The sequence below is a fragment of the Falco rusticolus genome, chromosome 9 (assembly GCF_015220075.1).
Source record: "Falco rusticolus isolate bFalRus1 chromosome 9, bFalRus1.pri, whole genome shotgun sequence".
Classification (NCBI taxonomy): domain Eukaryota; kingdom Metazoa; phylum Chordata; class Aves; order Falconiformes; family Falconidae; genus Falco; species Falco rusticolus.
In genome coordinates this window covers 11,168,888-11,188,331 of record NC_051195.1, presented here as the reverse complement: position 1 = coordinate 11,188,331, position 19,444 = coordinate 11,168,888, and the positions used below count along the sequence as shown (strand labels likewise).

The 19,444-nt window shown below is 40.1% G+C and overlaps 1 protein-coding gene across 2 annotated transcripts; it reads left to right on the top strand.

The window, feature by feature from the left end:
• The first annotated feature begins 37 nt into the window (after positions 1-37).
• On the top strand, positions 38-18,241 carry MAT1A (methionine adenosyltransferase 1A). 2 transcript variants are annotated; one of them, XM_037400200.1, is made up of 10 exons: positions 38-357; positions 3,108-3,146; positions 7,643-7,720; positions 8,574-8,696; positions 10,393-10,505; positions 12,060-12,203; positions 12,868-13,086; positions 16,041-16,223; positions 16,723-16,856; positions 17,497-18,241. In XM_037400200.1, the coding sequence occupies exons 1-10, from the start codon at positions 264-266 to the stop codon at positions 17,597-17,599; spliced, it is 1,230 nt and encodes a 409-aa protein (XP_037256097.1). In that variant the 5' UTR covers positions 38-263; the 3' UTR covers positions 17,600-18,241. The 2 variants fall into 2 exon arrangements, with proteins under 2 accessions (XP_037256097.1, XP_037256098.1); XM_037400201.1 differs by lacking the exon at positions 3,108-3,146 and having other exon boundaries at positions 39-357.
• Positions 18,242-19,444: the final 1,203 nt, after the last annotated feature.

The following is a 19,444-nucleotide window of genomic DNA, read 5'->3' as shown; positions in this document are numbered from 1 at the left end:
TTTCCATATATAGGAGCAGCTCAGGGACTGACAGATCAGGCTAGGTAGGGATACAGACTTCAGGCACATGCATACTCCTTGCGTGTGTACACAGGTGCAAGCACATGCTCACTTCACACACTGAAATTCAAGTTAGTGTAAGAGGTAATAAGTGAAGACAGCAATAGTCGTGCTGATAAAAAACCTTCTCCTTTAAGAGAAGGCACTAAAGTTAGAACTCTTCAACCACTTTCTAATAATCCATCAGGAAAAGCATCACAGTCATGAATGGGCCAGTGGATGGTTTATGCGATTACACGCTGGATGATGAAGGGGCTTTCATGTTCACATCGGAGTCGGTGGGAGAGGGACATCCAGGTAAGAAACCAGCTCTGGCAAATGTTTAAAAAGAATAATATTTTCATTTAAAAAGTTGTAAAAGCCTGAATTCATCTACTATTAATCTTATTATGGAAGTTATTTGTAACAGAGCGCTTTTTACTTTATTTCTATTGGACCTTGTCCATATAGACTATAGAACCGCTATACCTAGGGTGCTTCCAGTGGGAGTTTACGTACTTTTGCTGGGTGTGTGTTACACTGAGGAGGGCAGTAGGGTTTATGGTTGCTGCTCCTTTCTTTTCATCTGAATTTCTTTCAGTATTACTGTGGGGACAGTACTATCTCTCTGATAGACTCGAGTTTCACATATGGATAAGAACGCATAGCTTGCTTCTCAAGTTCCGTATCTTTAGGAGCCTTGTGAAACTGTCCTGCATATATGCTATGCTCTAAAACTGTCACCCACGACAGGAATATCTCTAAGCAGGCTGTTTTAAAGCCTTTAAAAATCAATGGTCCCAGCAGCTGTACATGGCAAAGTTGCTGATTTCCCACCCCCCCATACCATTATCTGATGCAATATATGGAATTGCTTAAGCAAATAGTGGACAGTTATTTGCTAAACTTTCTGTATGGTCAGCAGAGCTTAGTTTGATTTTATTGAAAACAAATGTTCATCCGCCATAAACATGTACCTTATGTCAACAGCAAGTGTCCCCCCAAATGAGGCCAGGGGACAATAGACTGTTTGATGTCCTGAAAAGTGTATTTATTTTTAAAAGCCAATTTGGCATGCTGCACCTTTTGCTATAATAAGGCTTTTTCAGGTCTGTACTTGTGCTATGTGAATAAATCACAAATGGGTGGAATGGCATAGCAGAGAATCAAAAGGTCACAAATGAGAATTTTGTGTCTATAATTCTGATACTCTTCTATAATATTAACTTATTACTGCACATCAAATCCATGGCTGATGCAATTGAGTCCATCTCTGTCAATGTCAAGGCAGCTACATCAGGTTAAGCCAGTTGGGGTTCTTTCTGATGTAACACAATCAGAAAATGACAACCCCATTCGGTCCCTGGGACATAGGTCCCATCTCAAATTTCTATATAATTACATTCAGCGTCTGTAGCGCAGTGTAGTTTCATAGGAAAAATGACATTCTACAATATGGTAGTTTTAAATGGATGATTGTATTTCCAAAGATGACAGGTCAGAATTTATGCTCCTCTAATCATTATTGTTAATCCCATGGGTCAATAATAGATAAGTCTCAGAACAGGGGGAGTTCAGCTGAGTCCCCAGGTTTAGCTTTGTCCCTTGGTTTCCTTCCTTTACTGATTCTCTCTTTGTCTTGTTTCCTGTTTTAGAATTTGGCCTATTTTTTACTTCTTCTTCACATTCCCTTCTTTATCTCCAAAAACTCTATTGGCCCTTAGCAGGCCTTCTTGTAAGCCCCATGAACATTATTTCCATCCTGCACTGAAGTACTGGGCAGGCCTTTGGGAAAGGATGTTATCACTTGTCAGATTCGTGTGCATCCTCCCGTGGGCAGAGGGTACCAGATCTCTGGGGCGGGGAAATGCGGAGTGGCCGCCTGAGAGGCTTGTTGTAGAGGGAGTGGAAAGCTGGAATTTACTCGGATGTGTTCAAGACTGTGATGCTCATACTTCGTTAAGCAGCCTAGGTTTTCACATAGGGTACTGAAAACCCAGATGCTTATGATGAAGGAAAGATGCAGATTTTCCAGGTCAGGGGAGGTCAGATTGACAGTAAGTAACTCTGGGTGCTCCTGCAAATTCTTGTTCCTGAACACAGCCCAGCAATAGGTCTTAATGGTCTCAGCAATAGCTCTGGTTTCCGACAGCAGTGCTCACCCTTACATCCTAGGCAACCCCCCCTTTCCCTGTCTGCGGTTTTACATGAGAGGTGTATATATGCCATTAGGTTTTATCACCTGGGAAAATCTTGGCTGTTTCCTTAAAATGGGGCCAAGGCTGTAGCTGAGCTTCTGACATTGTCAGTAGCACTAGAATTTTAGGGTGAGATTTGAGTTCCTCTCTTTGCTACCAAGCGGGTAATTTGTGTGTTCTTGATTATTTCTCTTCTGTATGTGATAGTACAGTTTTGCCAGAGGGCATTATGTGAAGTAAAGATCCTGAAGCAGATCTTTGTCTGGTGGAAATGTGAATCGTTCTGATTACGTTAGCTGGGGATTGAATGCTTTAAGGGAGACCTCCTTCTTAATAAACAAAGCAGGAGCGATTACATACGCATTTATTTGGGTATACAGAGAGCAGCCATGTACCTGTGCAATGCCTAAGAGCTGCGTATTGCCAAGAAGCCCAGATTACATAGAAGCAAGTGGTAGCTGGCAATAATTAACGTGCAGGTATTGTAGAAGAGTCTGTTTATCCCATCTTCTCAGTCCAAATTCTCCAAAATCACTTGGGTGTGAAATTTGGGACTTCCTTCCAGGTCTTTAATCGTGGCATTTAGTGGGGTAAATTCCAAATTCTCTGAAGACTTAACACATGACTTCTTTATTTCAATATAAGAAAAGCACGTAGATAGCAGCATGGGGAGAGAAAGTTTGGTATTTTTTTTTTTTCTTTAGATAGTGTTGTCACTGCTCCATTTTGCTTTGTCCAGTAGTGTCTGTCCATGGTGCACAATGGTTTCACTGTGCTTTGAAAGGCATTGTGTGTTTCTCTGACCCACAATGTCTTACAGGTGCCAAACCACTTAGGATTAATTCCTTCTCCTATCTGGTGTGACTTCAGGTGGAATTGCCCGCAAACAGAATGTCATTCAGTTTTCCAGTAAGTATCAAGGAATCTCTTTAAAGGTATAAGAGAAAACATCTGCCAAAACCACCCTCAGATATTTAGATTTTCAACCTTATTAAAAACATATGTTTATCTTCTGGATATTCACGGAAAAAAATCGCAAAAGAAAAAAAACCCAACTGAACAAACAGAAAATGCAGATCTTCCCAGCAAGTTGATGCTTGCATGTCTCATATCTAACATTATATATACTTAACAATATCTAACTTCATATATACTTAACAGTATACATAATACTTCAGCAAACGGTGTATTGAACAAAGAGAACAGATGTACAAGATATTTAAACAGTGTAGTGTTAATATTGAAGTACTACTGCCGTTATCACCTAGCACTCCTCAAGAGTCTTTTAAATAGGAAAAATGTAAACCAGCACAATTCAGCTATTCAGGCTTTCTAGTGAAACATTTTTTGGTGGAAAATTTTTTGATGAAGTACTTATGATAAGTATCTGCATTTCTTCACTGTTTTAATTTTTTACCAGAAAACTCAGAATTGCTCAGTTTATCGTATTTAGAAAATATAATTTCATATTCTAGTTTTAAATTATTTTTTCTGTTGATATAATTAATGTATCATTGAAAATACTGATTTTTATTTTGATGATCACAGGTTTTTAAGAAAACCAACCTTACCTTTTGAAGTTTTCAGTGGTTATTATATTTACTACCCCATCAAAGCTAGGAGTGTGGTTGTACCTGTTTGTTGTACTTCGAAGGGTGGAGCTTTTTTGAATTACATTTTCAGTTGTTACTACTGTTCAAAGATTTTTCTGTGTGTGTGTGAGGTGAATCCCTGAAACCGAATTCTTGGGGAGATCCTGAGAACTTGCAGATGTCGTGGCTTGTGTTGGGCTCTTACATAGTCTAGCTTCAACTAACAAACTTACATATAGCTATCTGGAAAACTGTGAAGTTCCTTCGAATTATTGGAGATCACTTTTGTTGTTGAATGCTTCCTTTGCTTCGTAATTTGACAACTGGCCATTTGAGTAGGGTTTCTCATCAGCTCCCCTAGACTCATTCATTCCTTGTATAGTTAGCAAGAGCTGCTTTACGGCTAATTGACATCTCTGCCATAAGGCTGGGTCTGTGGGATGTTTGGATTTAATGAAAAGAATTTGTGGTTATCTAATACTTTCCTGCTCAGTTAAGAAATCCTCAGCGTGGACATCCCTTTTGCAGTATTTGTCCTATTGGATAGTAATTTGCTATATGAAGGTATGCATGAACTGAATTCTTACCTATTACATCTTTTTTTTTTAGACGATAAAGCCTCACTACAAGTTGTCCATTACACTCTCCCCATTTCCAAAAAAGAAGGAATGAAAAAAAGGAAGGAAATAATGGACAAACCTATCTTATCACATTTAGCAACTAATAAAAGAAATGTGTCGTTTGAGATGAGAAATTCAAAGAACAGAATGAAGGGTGCACAAAGCCTGCTAAGCGTTGCTAAAAATAGAATGCCTGGTTTTATTTTACACCAGAGACCTTTACTAATAGGCATGCCTTTAATTTAATGCATTATTCAGCCAATCATTCAGCTAGATTTCTCTTTCCAGGCTGGATAGATATATCTGTGGCTGTATTCGGATCTAGTTGCACTAGAGCTGCTGGGTGTTGCACCAACAACACAAATTGTCAAACTGATTTGTCTCAGCCTATTTTAATCTAAAAGTGTGCTATTGGTATAGCAGATTGAATTATTCTAATTTATTATTTTAATTTATTAAATTCTCACATAGATTTTAAAGACCAGAAGGGACCTTTGATATATAATCTGGTCGTACGTTCATACTCGGGTAATAATATTTCATGCAGTAATTCTAAACGTGCTTGTAGATGATGGTTGAAATTCATTCATACCTGTTAAAAAGATACCCAATTTTCATCTAGAGGTTTGAAGGAACAAGGAATCCTGCATACCTCAAAATGAATGGTTTCAATGGCTCTCACCCTTTTAAGATTTTCATTTTTGAATCTTTACCTGTGTCTCTAATTTTCAGCTATCAACTGTAGTTACATTATTGTCCATCAGACAAAACCTTTTCTCTCAGCATATTACTTTTGAGTTCTTAGAGACTGTGATTCCAATGCCTATAGAGATTTCCTCTGGTAGGTCACCTTTCCTTCAGGCTTTCAAAACTAGATTGAGCTTGATTGATTTCATCTTGTAAGATGAATCTTTTCTGATTTGGGGCCATTCTTGTCAGTCTGCCCTAAGCCTTCCCACTGCTTTGTAATGCCACCTTTGGAACACCACCACCAGAATCTAACATTTCTGTAGCAGTCTCACTAATGCTATTGTATGGAGATAACTTAATTTCTATGGATGACTGTTAATCTGATTCTCTGTCGTGATCTTCTTGGAGTAACAGTTTTGTAAGATGAATTCTCCCCTTCTGTAAATGTGGACTGTGCTTTTTGTTCGTGAGTGTTTGCCGTGTTATTTCTCTGAGAGGGAAGCAAAAGAGCTGCCTTTCTATCTACCAATATCCTTGAAATTCGGTAGGTACTAATGATACAGTTCATGCAAAAAAAACCAAACCCAAAACCATGAAAACATCCTATTAAATCTTCACTTATTGATTTCACTACCTAGTAAGGCTAATGCTTCCTTAAGATATTTCATGAAAATTTTAGTTTATAAATTAATTTCAACCACAGCATGCAAAACCAGCATAAGGTTCTTTGTACCAGGTAGGTGCCATGAGGAGAGATGAGGATGAATTAGGCATATGGAATTGCCTGCACTTTTCTTGAATGTTTTGGAAAGAAGGCATATAATACCCTTGTATGTGCCATATAGGGAACTTAGACAAACATGGGACACTGGCATCTAATGCAGGTGGGACATGCTTCATGTGGAGCAAGGACAGGGGTAGAGGTTGTTCCTGGCATAGAAACTCTGGACATTGAAATAAAGACTACCAAGCAGTCCCAGTCACTAGGAGTTTACTGCAGGGCATTGAACCTGCACTAAGAAGGTCATCCTATACCAGTTGCTTTGTTGTCCCATGCAGGTAATAAAAAAATTACATATATTCATTAATATGTTTTGGATTTTCTGCTTGAAAATATGGCTATATTTCCTTATAAAAATGGAAACTTTGAAGAGAGCAAGCAGAGATGCATTTTAATAACTTCTGCTACCTTTGTCCCCAGTCTTGCTAAACAAGGTTCATTTGGACTTCTAACTGAATTGCAAGAATGGTGTCTGATTCCTGTTCGGTAATAATTGTCCCAATTTAATAATCCACGCACAGCTCTTGCAAGACCGACATTTCCAATGCAGCCTACATTGGCTAGTTGTCTTTTGTGTTGAAGGGGTTAATATGGGAGGTAAGAGCGTCAGGATCACATTGGTTCTCTAGTCTGATTTGTCTCTCTTAGCTAAAGGTACACCATCCTCATGAAAATAAATGAGAAACTAGTTTGACTTGAGGTTTTAAATGTATAAAGTCTCTAATGACATACTGTTACAAAACATTGCTTTCCAACACATGGTGCTGCAAATGGCAAGGCAGGAGATTATTTTGCCACACAGCATGTTGTGGCAACATCTAAACATAGTATGCAATACTACACTTTTTTGAACAAGAATACAATCAAAATATGAGAAAAAGATACCATTTTCATGTGGAAGGCATTGTTATGGGTGCTGCCTTTTAGATTAGCTACATTATTTGATAAAGATTCATTATTTATTAGAATGGTAGGAAAAGAAAGATAGAAAAAGAGAAAAGATTATGATGGTAAACCTCAGCTGAAACCTTTGTATATGGGATGTAACTGAAGATAAACTCAAGATTTACCTCAGGCAAACTGCTTGGTGACCCCTTCTTGCTTTCTGCACGTGCTGCTCGCCCCCCTGCCTTAGGCGGGTTGCAGTGAGTATTGAGAGGTTTGCATTGCAGGGTAGTAGGAAGCAGTGAAAAGCAGCGAAGGTGAAACAGGCACTTGACTCTGAGCTGCGCATTATCTGTACTAGTTTAAACACTTTCTCAGGTTTTACCAGCAGTGCTGGTCCAGTGCATTCTAACTTTCTGCTGGGGAGATGGAAGCTGCTGGTGGAATATGACCTTGTTAGAATGCTGCTGATGTGGAGTGTGTGCTGTATTGGCTCGTGGTGTTGGCAAAGGAGAAGGCTGGGAATAAAGCCTCTTAGCCTCTCGGGCCTCTCAGGTAAATCTATGCATAACATACTTGTTTCACACTTAGGTGCAGAAAACTACAGATAAAGTTATAGTCAGTATTAGTTTACAGCAGTAAATGAATTCCCCGTTGCATCTACTGACTTTGATTGCAGGATGTTCCATGTTTTTCTACTTAGTTAACTTTAAATACTCCAGTACTAAGCAATAAAAGAATTCCTTGCTGAAATGCCTACCCATTCAAAGAAACACAAACAGTCCATGTTTTGATTTGAGTGCTATGGTTTTGAATCACAACTTTGATGTCTTTCAGATAAAATCTGTGATCAAATCAGCGATGCTGTACTAGACGCCCATCTCAAGCAGGACCCAAATGCCAAGGTTGCTTGTGGTAAGTTTTTGCTGCTTTGCTTTAAGTCAGCACTCAGTCACCGTTCTTTTTTAATGATGTTTGCAGAGAACATGCTGCTATCATTTGCTAACTCATTTTGCTCTCAAAAAATTAAGTAAGAATTACAGTCTTCAAGTAAAGGAGAGATGAGAAGAAACGAAGTTTCGATAAAGCCTAAGCAGGCTATAGAAGGGTAGGATAGTTTATTTTGTGTGTGGACTGAATTTTCCTGGGAGAAACAGATTTGGCTTCATTACAGTGGGTTTTTGAAAGAATATTTGAATGTTTTGTTGAAAAGCTCATTTGCTGTATTTAATAAGGTATTAATTTTTCAGTCCAAGTGCCCATAACTACTGGTTTGAAAAAAAATCTCTTCAGAAAGAGTTGTACCATCAGCTCTCAGGTTTTTAGCCCAGTTCGTGTATTAGGTAACTAAACCCCATCTTCAGATTCTTCCTCCTGGGACTGGAGGCAAGTTTTCCAAATAGTTGATCCCTTCTGAGTTTTATTTAGCCTCAGTATCTATCTTAGAGTGACGAAGTGGATTTAGAAATCACGGCTTAGTGCTGTATTTCCCTAAAATCTGTGCATATTGCTGAATCAGGTTCAGTGTTTTGACTTTCCCATTTGTAAATTGGACATATTGGTCTTTTCCTTACCGTCAGGCAGACAGTGGATATGAAAAGAATTTGTTGTAGAAGGAGCTAATAATACTAAAAATATGGGTAGAAAGGACTTACACTGTATATAGCTAGTAGTTCTCTCAAAATCACTATCATCACAAACATAGTTATTTGCCTTAGTGGGCTGGGTTATTCTGCTGTTGTAATCCTGTTTTCATCTCTCATTTCAGAGACAGTATGTAAGACAGGAATGGTGTTGCTCTGTGGTGAGATCACATCTCGTGCTATTGTGGATTATCAACGAGTTGTCCGAGATGCAATTAGACATATTGGCTATGATGACTCAGCTAAAGGTTGGTGGAAAAACTCATGAAATCCTTGAAGGGCAAGCGATAGGCAACTGCAACCCAAGTCTGGCACCACTTCCATACACGGGCTTTAGCAAGTCTGATAAAAACTGAATATCCTCTGTCAAAGCTGCTTACATGACACTACGTGATACACTTTTTGGCTTTGTCCCAGTAAGCAGAAAAACTGAAAGGCACTAGGCAGAATATACTTTGAACTGTAGTATTAGGCCAGGATACTTAACGGCAACTCGAGCCACAGAACCTACCACTCCTTCAAACCTGCGAGAACTTTAATCTTAGTTATCCATTTGGGGAGCCGATCGATGCATCTGGATGTGAAAGTGAGGGAAGGAGAAACCTAGTTAATTTTGTTGTACCATTATATATTTGTATTGTGGTAGCACCTAGAATTCCCAGGCGTAAAGCGGGTTCTCACTGTGCAAGGTACTCACTTAGCTCTGAACAACTCCTACGCTGAGGAGTCTGCAGTCCAAATCCAGTTTGTGTAACGTACAAATGATAAAAAAAGACACATTAAACTTTCTGGTTTGCCATGTATCTGTTTATACATTACAAATATTCCACTGTTACAGTGAAGTGTATCTTTCAAGAGCATTTGGTTAAAAAAAGTTTTTTCCTGCAGGCCTTTAATTGCTATTGAATTTGCAGGGAAATTGTGGTGGGAGAATATTATAGGAGCACATCTGCAAGTTACCTCTACTGTCACGTAACAGCAGTGCTTTCAGAAAATGCTGGCAAATGTAGTAGGTCATAAATCTCCTTCTTATCCTAACTGCCAAAAATTATAAAGGAAGATGCAACGACCCATAAAAAACAATTTCTATGCAGAAGTAAAACAAAAAGTTAAAACAAACAATTGCACGCAGAAATACAATTTTCTTTTCCACATAGCCTACTTGAAAGAGGGTGAAGAGCGTTCTCCAAGTGGATCATATGCATATGGATGTGTATGGATGTTGTATTGGCTGAATGTGAGTTTGGCCAGCAGCTGCCAGTAGCTACAGTTCTAGGAAAGGCTGAATTTGGAGAGTAGCAAGTTACTATTAATACACCTAGGAACAGGTGGAAAATTTTGCCACAATCTTCTCTAAGTCTTTCTATTTCTCTTTAAAAGCTTCCTTTTAGTCTTTCAAAGTAATGTAAATAAATTCCCACTTCCAAATATGTTGTGAGACTTGAATCTGGGTTTTTTTTTCCCCTCTGTCTGTAGCTCTCGCATGAACTCTCATAAGAGGTTTAGGTCTAGATGCTGCTTTACAAATAATGTATCAGAGCGCAGAGCCTTCAGCTGCTCAAAACATCAGCGCCTAGGAATTTATGTAGAGGTTTTTAATACTATTTATTTGGGAGAGGCTCATTATTTACTTTCTTTTAGAGACTACTTTTCTGCAGTTAACAATTCATAATCTGAATTGGCTTGGCACAGGGTACCAGTGCAAGAGAAAACAAGCAGTAACAAGCAATAAAGGCAACCCTGTATACCCCACCTCCTCCCAGAAAAGGTTTCAAGTGTTGTATTGACAAAAAAAACCCACCCAAACCCAACAACCTAAAAATAAGTTAAGTTTTGAGTTCTGAATGCAGTACCCTTCAGAATGAAAATTTTGTCATATGGTTTTCCATGTTACTTAATTGTGACAGAAAAAGCTAATTTACCGCTATTCTTTTCTCCAAATAGGCTTTGACTACAAGACTTGTAATGTTTTAGTGGCACTCGAACAGCAGTCACCTGATATTGCTCAGGGTGTTCATCTACACAGGAATGAAGAGGATGTTGGTGCCGGAGATCAGGTAGACCTAACCACATCAAAACCATCAAAGCTGTCTGAATGGAAAAAGTTTATCCCATTTTATTGCCCTATTTTCTAAATCAAAACCCATGTGAAGAGTTCCATGTTTCCATCTTGGCTACCCCAGAATAGCAAACATATTTTTTATTAAAACAGTTAGAAATCCATAGAGGACAGACTTTTGCCCAGTATTTGTCATAGCACTCCATGCAAGTCAGGAACGCTCTGTCAGTTTGTAGTAGCCGAGGATGTGTCCTTTAGAACTTAGCAAGTTTTTTGCATATGTATTTCATGTTTCTGTTGAGTAGCTTTAGATTCATTAGACCATTCATCTTGCAGCCAGGCTTGTCCTGTAAGATGGAATAAACAAAGGATTTTTTCACTTTCACTGAGCACTTGAGATTTTACACAGCAAAAAATTAGGCGCTGTTTCAACTGTCTTCAGCATTAGTACAATGAAGGCAAATACACCAGAGTACTTTTCGTTCTCATTTATTTCCCAGAGGCAGCTATTGTAATAGGTGTTCCACATAATTAAGACTGTCCAAGATGCATTTCTATGAGCTAAATAACACATGTAGATAATTATGGTATGTTCCCAAGAGAAAGATGCTACCATAAAAACTCCATAATCTGACTGATGCCAATATGAGTGAGTTTAACATTTACTGTTGTTGTCATTAGTAGTAATATCTAGTTTATAACAATACTGTCGAGAATCATAAGTGGAGATATCAGAGTCTAGGAGCCAAGCTAATATTGTTCAAAAAGCCCTTGAGGACTAAATTAAAATGCTTTTATGCTGTCATGGGGACATAATACTACGTAAGATGAAAAGATATCTGACTTTATTTGGCATTTTGATGGCCTCAAAAGTATCAAATGGTATCAAAGTACCTTCCTGTCTTTTTTTTTTTTTTTTTTTTTATTACAACATACAATGGATGAGGAGAAAGAAAATGCTGCTAACGCTATTTAACAAATGATAATCTGGTGCAGGGAACATGGCTGAAAAGCAGTAGAAGCTGTGACTAGAAGCATGTGGCATTGAAAATCTGAGGCAGGTGCCTTAAACTGTTGAATGGTATGTCCTTCATGGAGCATTCACATCCCATTCCCCTGAAATTTCAGATGCCAGTTGCAGTAAAAGTGTGTCTGTACTTGTACATAAAAGCCTCTACAGCGTTTCCAAGCTAATTATAACACCTTTCCCACGACAGAATAGTTCTGAAATTATTTTGTTCCAACAGGTTGAGAGGTTTTTTTTTATGAAAGAACCAGATTTTTTCACAGAAACTTCTCCATTTTTGTCCAGGTTTCCAGCTCAACATGTAAACCTTCAGGCTTTCAGTGAAAAATTCTAGGAATGTGGTTTGTTTCTCATTACACCGTAACATGTTGGAGCCTGATCTGAGTTTAGGCTTCTTGCACTGCAATGTAAGACAGTAAAAAATAAACCTGAGGGTACTGTTTACTCTTTGCTTCAGATGAAATCTCGCCGCCTTTGGTTGTAGTGCTTTCAACAGTGATTGAAGTATGTCTTCTCCTCCTGTAGGGTTTGATGTTTGGTTATGCAACAGATGAGACAGAAGAATGTATGCCTCTAACAATTATTCTTGCTCATAAACTGAATGCCAGGTTAGCAGAGCTGAGGCGTAATGGAGAACTTCCTTGGCTGAGGCCTGACTCTAAGACACAGGTAAATACTGCTATGGATAGTCCAAATAGTTGAAAGCTAACACTGTTCCTTTCCATAAATCTTAAGTATATTTAAAGACAGCAATTGATGTTGTTCAGAGTATCAGAATAACGTACAAGTAGCAGATAACACATTTCCACTGCTTGCGATACTGTCTCCTTGAGTGTTGGTAGGTGGTTAACCTGTATCAGAGTGCTAGGAGCACTGAACCACCTACTGGTGAAGAAACATTTAACCCTTCAGACCTAAATGGTCTGTTTTCATTGAAAAGGTGACAGGAGATCCAAAGGATTTTTTTATACGTAGGGATTTGGGTTGGCCTTTTTGAAGATATGCTGAGAATATAAATTTCTGAGGCTTGGGAGTTTCACTGGAAATCCCAACCAAAAGACAACATTTTTGACAATTACATAGAAAATCAGATTGTCCATATTGAGTCTTTTTATTTTTTTTTTCTCAGCACAGCAAAAATGAAGAATGAGAAAATAGGCTTCATTTCTCATACCTTGGCAACAATGTGCACAGTAATTGTTGTAATGTCAGCATTGACATTTTGGTATAAATTTCCTCTTAGAATAGCACAGCACGACATTTGATGTAGACCAGTAATAAGTTTTATAGCAACTTTGTTCTTTTTCTTCCTCCTTCTCCTGGTTCTATCCAGGTCACAGTTCAGTACATCCAGGAGAATGGAGCAGTCATCCCAGTGCGTGTTCACACCATTGTGATATCTGTGCAGCATGATGAAACCATTTCGCTGGAGAATATGCGCAGGACCCTGAAGGATCGCGTGATCCAAGCTGTTGTCCCTGCAAAATACTTGGATGAGAAAACTATTTATCACCTTCAGCCTAGTGGACGTTTTGTTATTGGAGGGCCTCAGGTTCGTGTTGTATTATTTTGGGGCTTTTATCAGCTTGCCTTTGTCATTGGGTGTCTGTCTTTAAAGAAATGTTCGGCTCTTTGGCATGTCTGTCCTAGGGTGTAAGAAGCAAGCTGCCTAGTGCAGTTATGTATAGATATAGATATAAAACTGCAGTTATGTATGGGAGAAGCAGCCAGGTTTTCATGTGCTGTATGCCAAAGTAACCTCTGAGGCACGGTTATGTCATGCATCCTGTCACTAGGCAGGCAAGTTGAGCTGAATCTTTCATTGCATGTGGAATGTACAGCCCAGCTCTGGCTTTCCTCACACCCTCAAGCCCAGCACCAAGTGAGACACGCAGACCTTTCTCATGGAGAGCGGTCCTTACAGAGATACGGACAAGAGACACTTCTCTTACAGTGAACCTGGTTTTCAGATCTGTAGTCTCACGTTCCGCCTGGCGCCAGTGAGAGCTGAAGATGCTGGTCTGCTCTGATAGGCTTCTCCTGGTGGGAAAATAAATGTTGCTTTTGCTTTATCTAGGCAATGCAGAAGCTGGGATATATAATTTGATCCTGCACTCAACAGAAGTCAGGCAGAACTTCCACGCTCTGCAGGAGCAGGACTTTTGAGATTTAGTTTTCAAAAACAAATTCATCTTTCCCAATGTTTTAGTCTTCAGTTCCCTTCAGAACTATCACAGCAAAGTTTCAAAGCTCCTTCCTGAAATTAGGTCCAGTTCATTTACTGGAATTTGCCAGAATTATTCCGAAGGTGCTGTGACTTTTTTACGTTAGTGCAGTGGAACAAGTTGGAAGGTGTTGAGATCAATCGTTATAATAATGATTACACAAAAAAATGTGGTTTTGTGTAGTTGGTAGTTGAATCGGTTGCATTGCTGTAATTTTGTGTATCATTGACATCCTAGACTATGGACAATGGAGAGGCAAACTTGAACTGTAACTTTGGAGCAAGTGAACCAATGCAGCCGTCATAGCTACTTACAAAAAGAAGGCTACACATATGAAAACTTTCAGGTGTGCACCGATTTGCACCCATTTAAAAATGTAATGTAATTAGGTTTGGTAAGCCAGCCGGGAATACCTTTTCTACACTTGTGGTGGAACTGTATTGCTTGTGTTTGCACATGCAAACACAGGCACATTGCAGTGTCTGCTTGCAGCTTTTTAAACCTGGGATAAGTTTACTTAGTATGGGTCAATCTCCCTGTGTGTCCATGGCCTTACAACTGCTATCATCACTTACGCAATTTACAATAGCATTGCAGCAACCAGAAAATAACTATTTCTTTCCTTGTCTTTTACATCTTGAACTTTCTGATTACTTTTCATGAGGGTATTACTCAGTTTTATTTTTAACAATTCTAGCTATAGAAGGCTGTCTTAATCACCAGTTCAGTTCACCTAAGGGAGACATGTGTATTTAGCTTGGGATTTTCACCTTACATTTTTGATCTTGGTGGTACCTTGAATTCTGGCTGTGGCAAAATTAGTCATTTTGCTGCTGTCACCATTTTCCCAACAGCAACACCCGCTGGTATTGTGAGAACATTACAGTCATTGCAAAACTGACTTCCGCACACTTTACAAATGCATTTGTGCTCTTTCAGCACCTTTAAAGTGGGATGGGGGTGGGGTTGGGGGGTTGGGTTTTTTTCCTTTCACCTGTCCATTTCTCTTCCTCCCACTCAGTTCTGCAGTTCTGTTAGCACACCAGGTGTCCTTAGTGCAACTGTCTGTGCTATCACAAATTAAGGTTTGCGAGAATCCCAGGAGGACAGGATCCTTTAGGCAAGGTCAGCTATCTGCCATTCAGGCTTACACCTCACTGCTTTCTTAGCAGATTGGAACAAACAGTGCCAAAGGTTTTCTTCTGTGTATGTGCACAGTCTTTCTAAGAAAAACTTTGACTCCTCACTTGTGTTTGCCATGCAAACATTCCAGCGGTTGAATTTTACTGACATGATATTCTGTAGACAAAGAATTCCAAACTTGCCTGCACAGGTGGAGACTGAATTTCAAATTTGACTTGTTTCCATTTACATCAGAAAGCTTAAGCATTTAGTAAATTGAGGGGTCAGACAGTTAACCAGGTAGTGATCATCTAACCAAGATAAAATGAAAATATCAAGTACTTGTGAGAAGCAATCAGGATAGCTGTGTGGCAGTTAGAAGGTTATCTGCATCCTTTATTTAATATTTTAGAATATTCACCTCTAAGTATCTGTTCTTAGAAAGAAATAATCCTTCTTTCCCAATTACGTATAATTGCCTACTACTCCATACCTGTTGGGTATAGTTTAAATTAGACTATAAATATTTTGGAGTTGAAAATGTGTTTTTTAGGACATATTTGCATGACAGTCTCTGTAATGGTATTGTACGGGAAGTGTTGGGTGCCAGCCTCTGTGTAATGGTGTACATAAGGTAGCACTGACATACCTTTCAATAGTAAATACAAAAAGACATCTGCTCTTTAATAGTCACACAACTTCTGATTTTGGCCAAAAGATGTCAAAGCCTGATTTTATTTATTTCTTTTTCTAACAGTGTAAACTCTCTCAGTGGTCCCTCTATAGCACATAGCTTGTTGGCAATATTCTGTATTCAGTTTGGATGTGGTAGATAGGTCACTTCAAAGCCAAAGTTGCCATATTGCCTGGAACATTGACTTTTGAAACAGGCAGCATGCTCTGGCTATCTGAGTGTAAGCCTGTTTGCTTGATTACCAAACACAGTTTGTGAATGGCTTGTTTTACAAATCTGGCTTTAAAGAACATTTATAGCCACTGTTGTAGCTCGGTGAGACAAGTTCATTCCTTCCACTACCTCACATCAATCCATATGTGGTGAACTTACCTGTTGTTGTAGTCTTCAGGAGGAGGCATAGCCTTGCACGAGACTTGCAATAAGATGGATTGCAAAACCAGACAAATTCTTTTACTGATTCAGGGTGATGCTGGTGTTACTGGTCGAAAGATCATTGTGGATACCTACGGTGGCTGGGGAGCCCACGGAGGAGGTGCCTTTTCTGGCAAAGACTATACGAAGGTCGACCGATCAGCTGCGTACGCGGCCCGTTGGGTGGCCAAGTCTCTTGTGAAAGCTGGGCTCTGTCGCCGCGTTCTGGTGCAGGTATGGTTTGCTATGAATGTGGCTTGTCTCAGAAAGGTTTTTCCTTTTCAGCTTTGAATACACATCATACAAGACATTGTAGTAGAAGCAGTCTTGGTGGTGGCTTGGGGTTGAAGGAAGGAAGACCTTGATGTGCTTGGTTCAAGGCCACTGCAATATCACTAATAGCCTATCAGCTTCTTGAAGGTGGAATTTTTCATTTAGCTTTCATTTTATGGTCTGTTTTTCTGGACTTTTAGTGAGCCCTCAGCCCTGTGACGCGTACTGTCATGGAAATGATCATGGGATGATTGGTTAACAGGAAAGAAAGTTTTCCTGAGACCTCAGCATTTTCCAAGTTTTCTTTTTTCTAGAAATACAGATTGAGCAAGTATGGAAGTGGAGGAGAGGCCTTAGTTTTCCTAAAACGATTCATGAATGAATGCTTTCTTCTTTGGCGTACTGTTGCCCTTTGAGGTGTGGTGTTTATTTGCTAACGATGGTGTCTTTTTTGCCATAGGTTTCTTATGCCATTGGGGTTGCTCATCCACTGTCCATTTCACTGTTCACTTACGGAACTTCCCAAAAAACAGAGAAAGAGCTGCTGGACATCGTGCACAAAAACTTTGATCTTCGGCCTGGAGTCATTGTCAGGTACAGAAACACATAAAAAGGAAAACATCGTGGTGATGACATCCTAGAAACGGTTTCTTACAAAGCCATTAGATGTTACAATGTAAGAGTCAGCCTCTTGAACTGACATGAGATTGTTCCATGCAGTACAAAAGAGACTTTCCCTCATTCTGTCATTCTGTCAGACTTCACCGTTGATACTTTTTACAGATCTACCAGTGTGCCATATCTTTTAGGATAACAAATGTACTTTTCAAGTTTCATATGAAGCATATACTTTCAACATTTGGCCTTATATAGTATGTGGAATTCAAATAAAATAAAACAACTTTTGTATTCCAAGAATTTTAAGTTATTTTGCTGTAAAAAAAAGATATGTTTTGCTTTACAAAAGGAATTGAAGGTTATTTCATCTTCTCCCTTTAAAGTTGGTACTTCTCAATAATAGAGACTTCTCCTGTAGCCCTAAAGTACTTCACATTTAAGTTTTGTTGTCATTTTTATGGTTCTCCATTGGAGAAGTTCGCTGGTATGCTTATATATCCAGAATATGCTTGCTTAACTAAGGATGTGAAATAGGTATCGGTGTCAGGATTTTAATGTAATTATCATGAAATATCTCAATGTGAATATTTTTCTCTTCTTTTTATTACACACACAGGGATTTGGACCTAAAAAAGCCCATTTACCAGAAGACTGCATGTTATGGTCACTTTGGAAGAAATGAATTCTCATGGGAGGTGCCTAAAAAACTTGTGTTTTGATACTAGCAGTCACCCTTTAAAAACAAAAAGGAAGAGAAGTCCATTAATGATGAGGATGCTTCCAAAAATAAAATTTGACAGCTTTGTATTCAAGAAAAGGAATTTTAGATTTTAAATGGAAGGAAAGAAAAGGATATTTTCTTGGAAATTGATTATTTTTTTTTAACCCTCAGTGTCTTTCGTCATCTACGATATAAAGGACAGAGTCTGTTTTTTTAATCAGCGTAAGAAAACAAAATACAGTTTACTTTTTATTGCTGCTCTGTTGGTTCTTTTTATAAAGGTGAAGTATGACTCAGGTACGCAAACCAGTGGCTGAACCTCAAACCTTTCATGGGCAAAAGCAAAGACAACTTTCCCAACTCTGACTAAAGATCAGCAGATCTCTTGCTTCTAATCAGACAACAGGAAATTCTGGGGTCCAATTTCCTTACTGGAGTTAGCATTGCATACAGCTGGGGGTTGCTTTGAGGGGAGAAGGCTGAACACCACATAACTGTATCTCAGCCTCTTTTATAGAAGATGTTAACATATATGTAATATTTAAATCACCTTCACTGCGTATGTGCTGTTACTGTTGTGTTTCAATTACCTGTTCCCCCATAAAACAACAATCATAGAATAAAAAGATTTTTCCTACCATGTATGTAAAGGTGCCTCTTTTTCTAGTTGGTTTTTGATGTTGTAGGAAAACGGTCCATCTGAACTCAGCCTTTTATACTCTTGTAGGATTTTAGTTTACCAACATAACTGAATTTTATTAGATTTTGGAATTGTGATCTGAATTTATCTTTCACTACATGTGATTGCTATTTAGTCCTTGTGTGTAATAGAAACTTGGTGAAAAGCATTCTCTCAAAATTTTTGCTGCCAGGTGTTAGGTTTATTGCATGGCTTTCTAGGTTTGGTGTAGTTTCGGAATAAAATAAAGAGCATAGAAGTAACTACCATGTCTACCTTGGCCTCAGCAAGGCTTGTGACGCTGTCTGCCATACCACCGCTGTGGGTGAGCTCAGGGAGCGCGGGTCAGACGAGCGGGCGGTGAGGTGGGCCGAGGACTGGCCGGAGGGCAGAGCTCAGGGGGCCGTGGTCAGCGGCGCAGGGCCCAGCTGGAGGCCTGTGGCTCGCGGTGCTGCCAGGGTCGGCGCTGGGCCCAGTCCTGTTCCACTTCTCCACCGGTGCCCTGGGCGAGGGGCAGCGGGTGCCTCAGCAAGGCTGAGGAGGCCGGGCGGGGGGAGCGGCGGGTGCACCCGAAGGCTGCGCGGCCGTTCAGCGAGACTGGGCCGGCTGGAGAGCTGGGTGTGGAGGGACCCGATGGAGTTCCACCAAGGCAAGTGTAGGGTCCTGCACCTGGGGGGGAACAGCCCCACCGCCAGTACGGGCTGGGGCTGAGCTGCTGGGGGGCAGCTCTGCGGAGAGGGACCTGGCAGTGCTGCTGGGCAGCCAGTTGCCCCCGAGCCAGCAGTGTGCCCTGGTGGCCGAGGAGGCCAATGGTGCCCTGGGGGCATTAGGGGCAGCGGGGCCAGCAGGCCCAGGGAGGTGATCCTCACCCTCTGCTCTGCCCCGGCGAGGCCACAGCTGGAGCGCTGGCTCCGGTGCTGGGCTCCCCAGTTCAGGAGAGACTGGGAACTGCTGGGGAGCGTCCAGCGGAGGCTGCGAAGGTGGTGAGGGGGCTGGAGCATCTCCCTGGGGAGGAAAGGCTGAGGGAGCTGGGCCTGTTTAGCCTGGAGAGGAGAAGGCCGAGGGGGGATCTATATTCTCGATGTCTGCAAATACCTTAAGGGCCAGAAGGACCCTTACGTATGTCATTTTAAATGATAAACAAATACTTGTCAGAAGGATGGG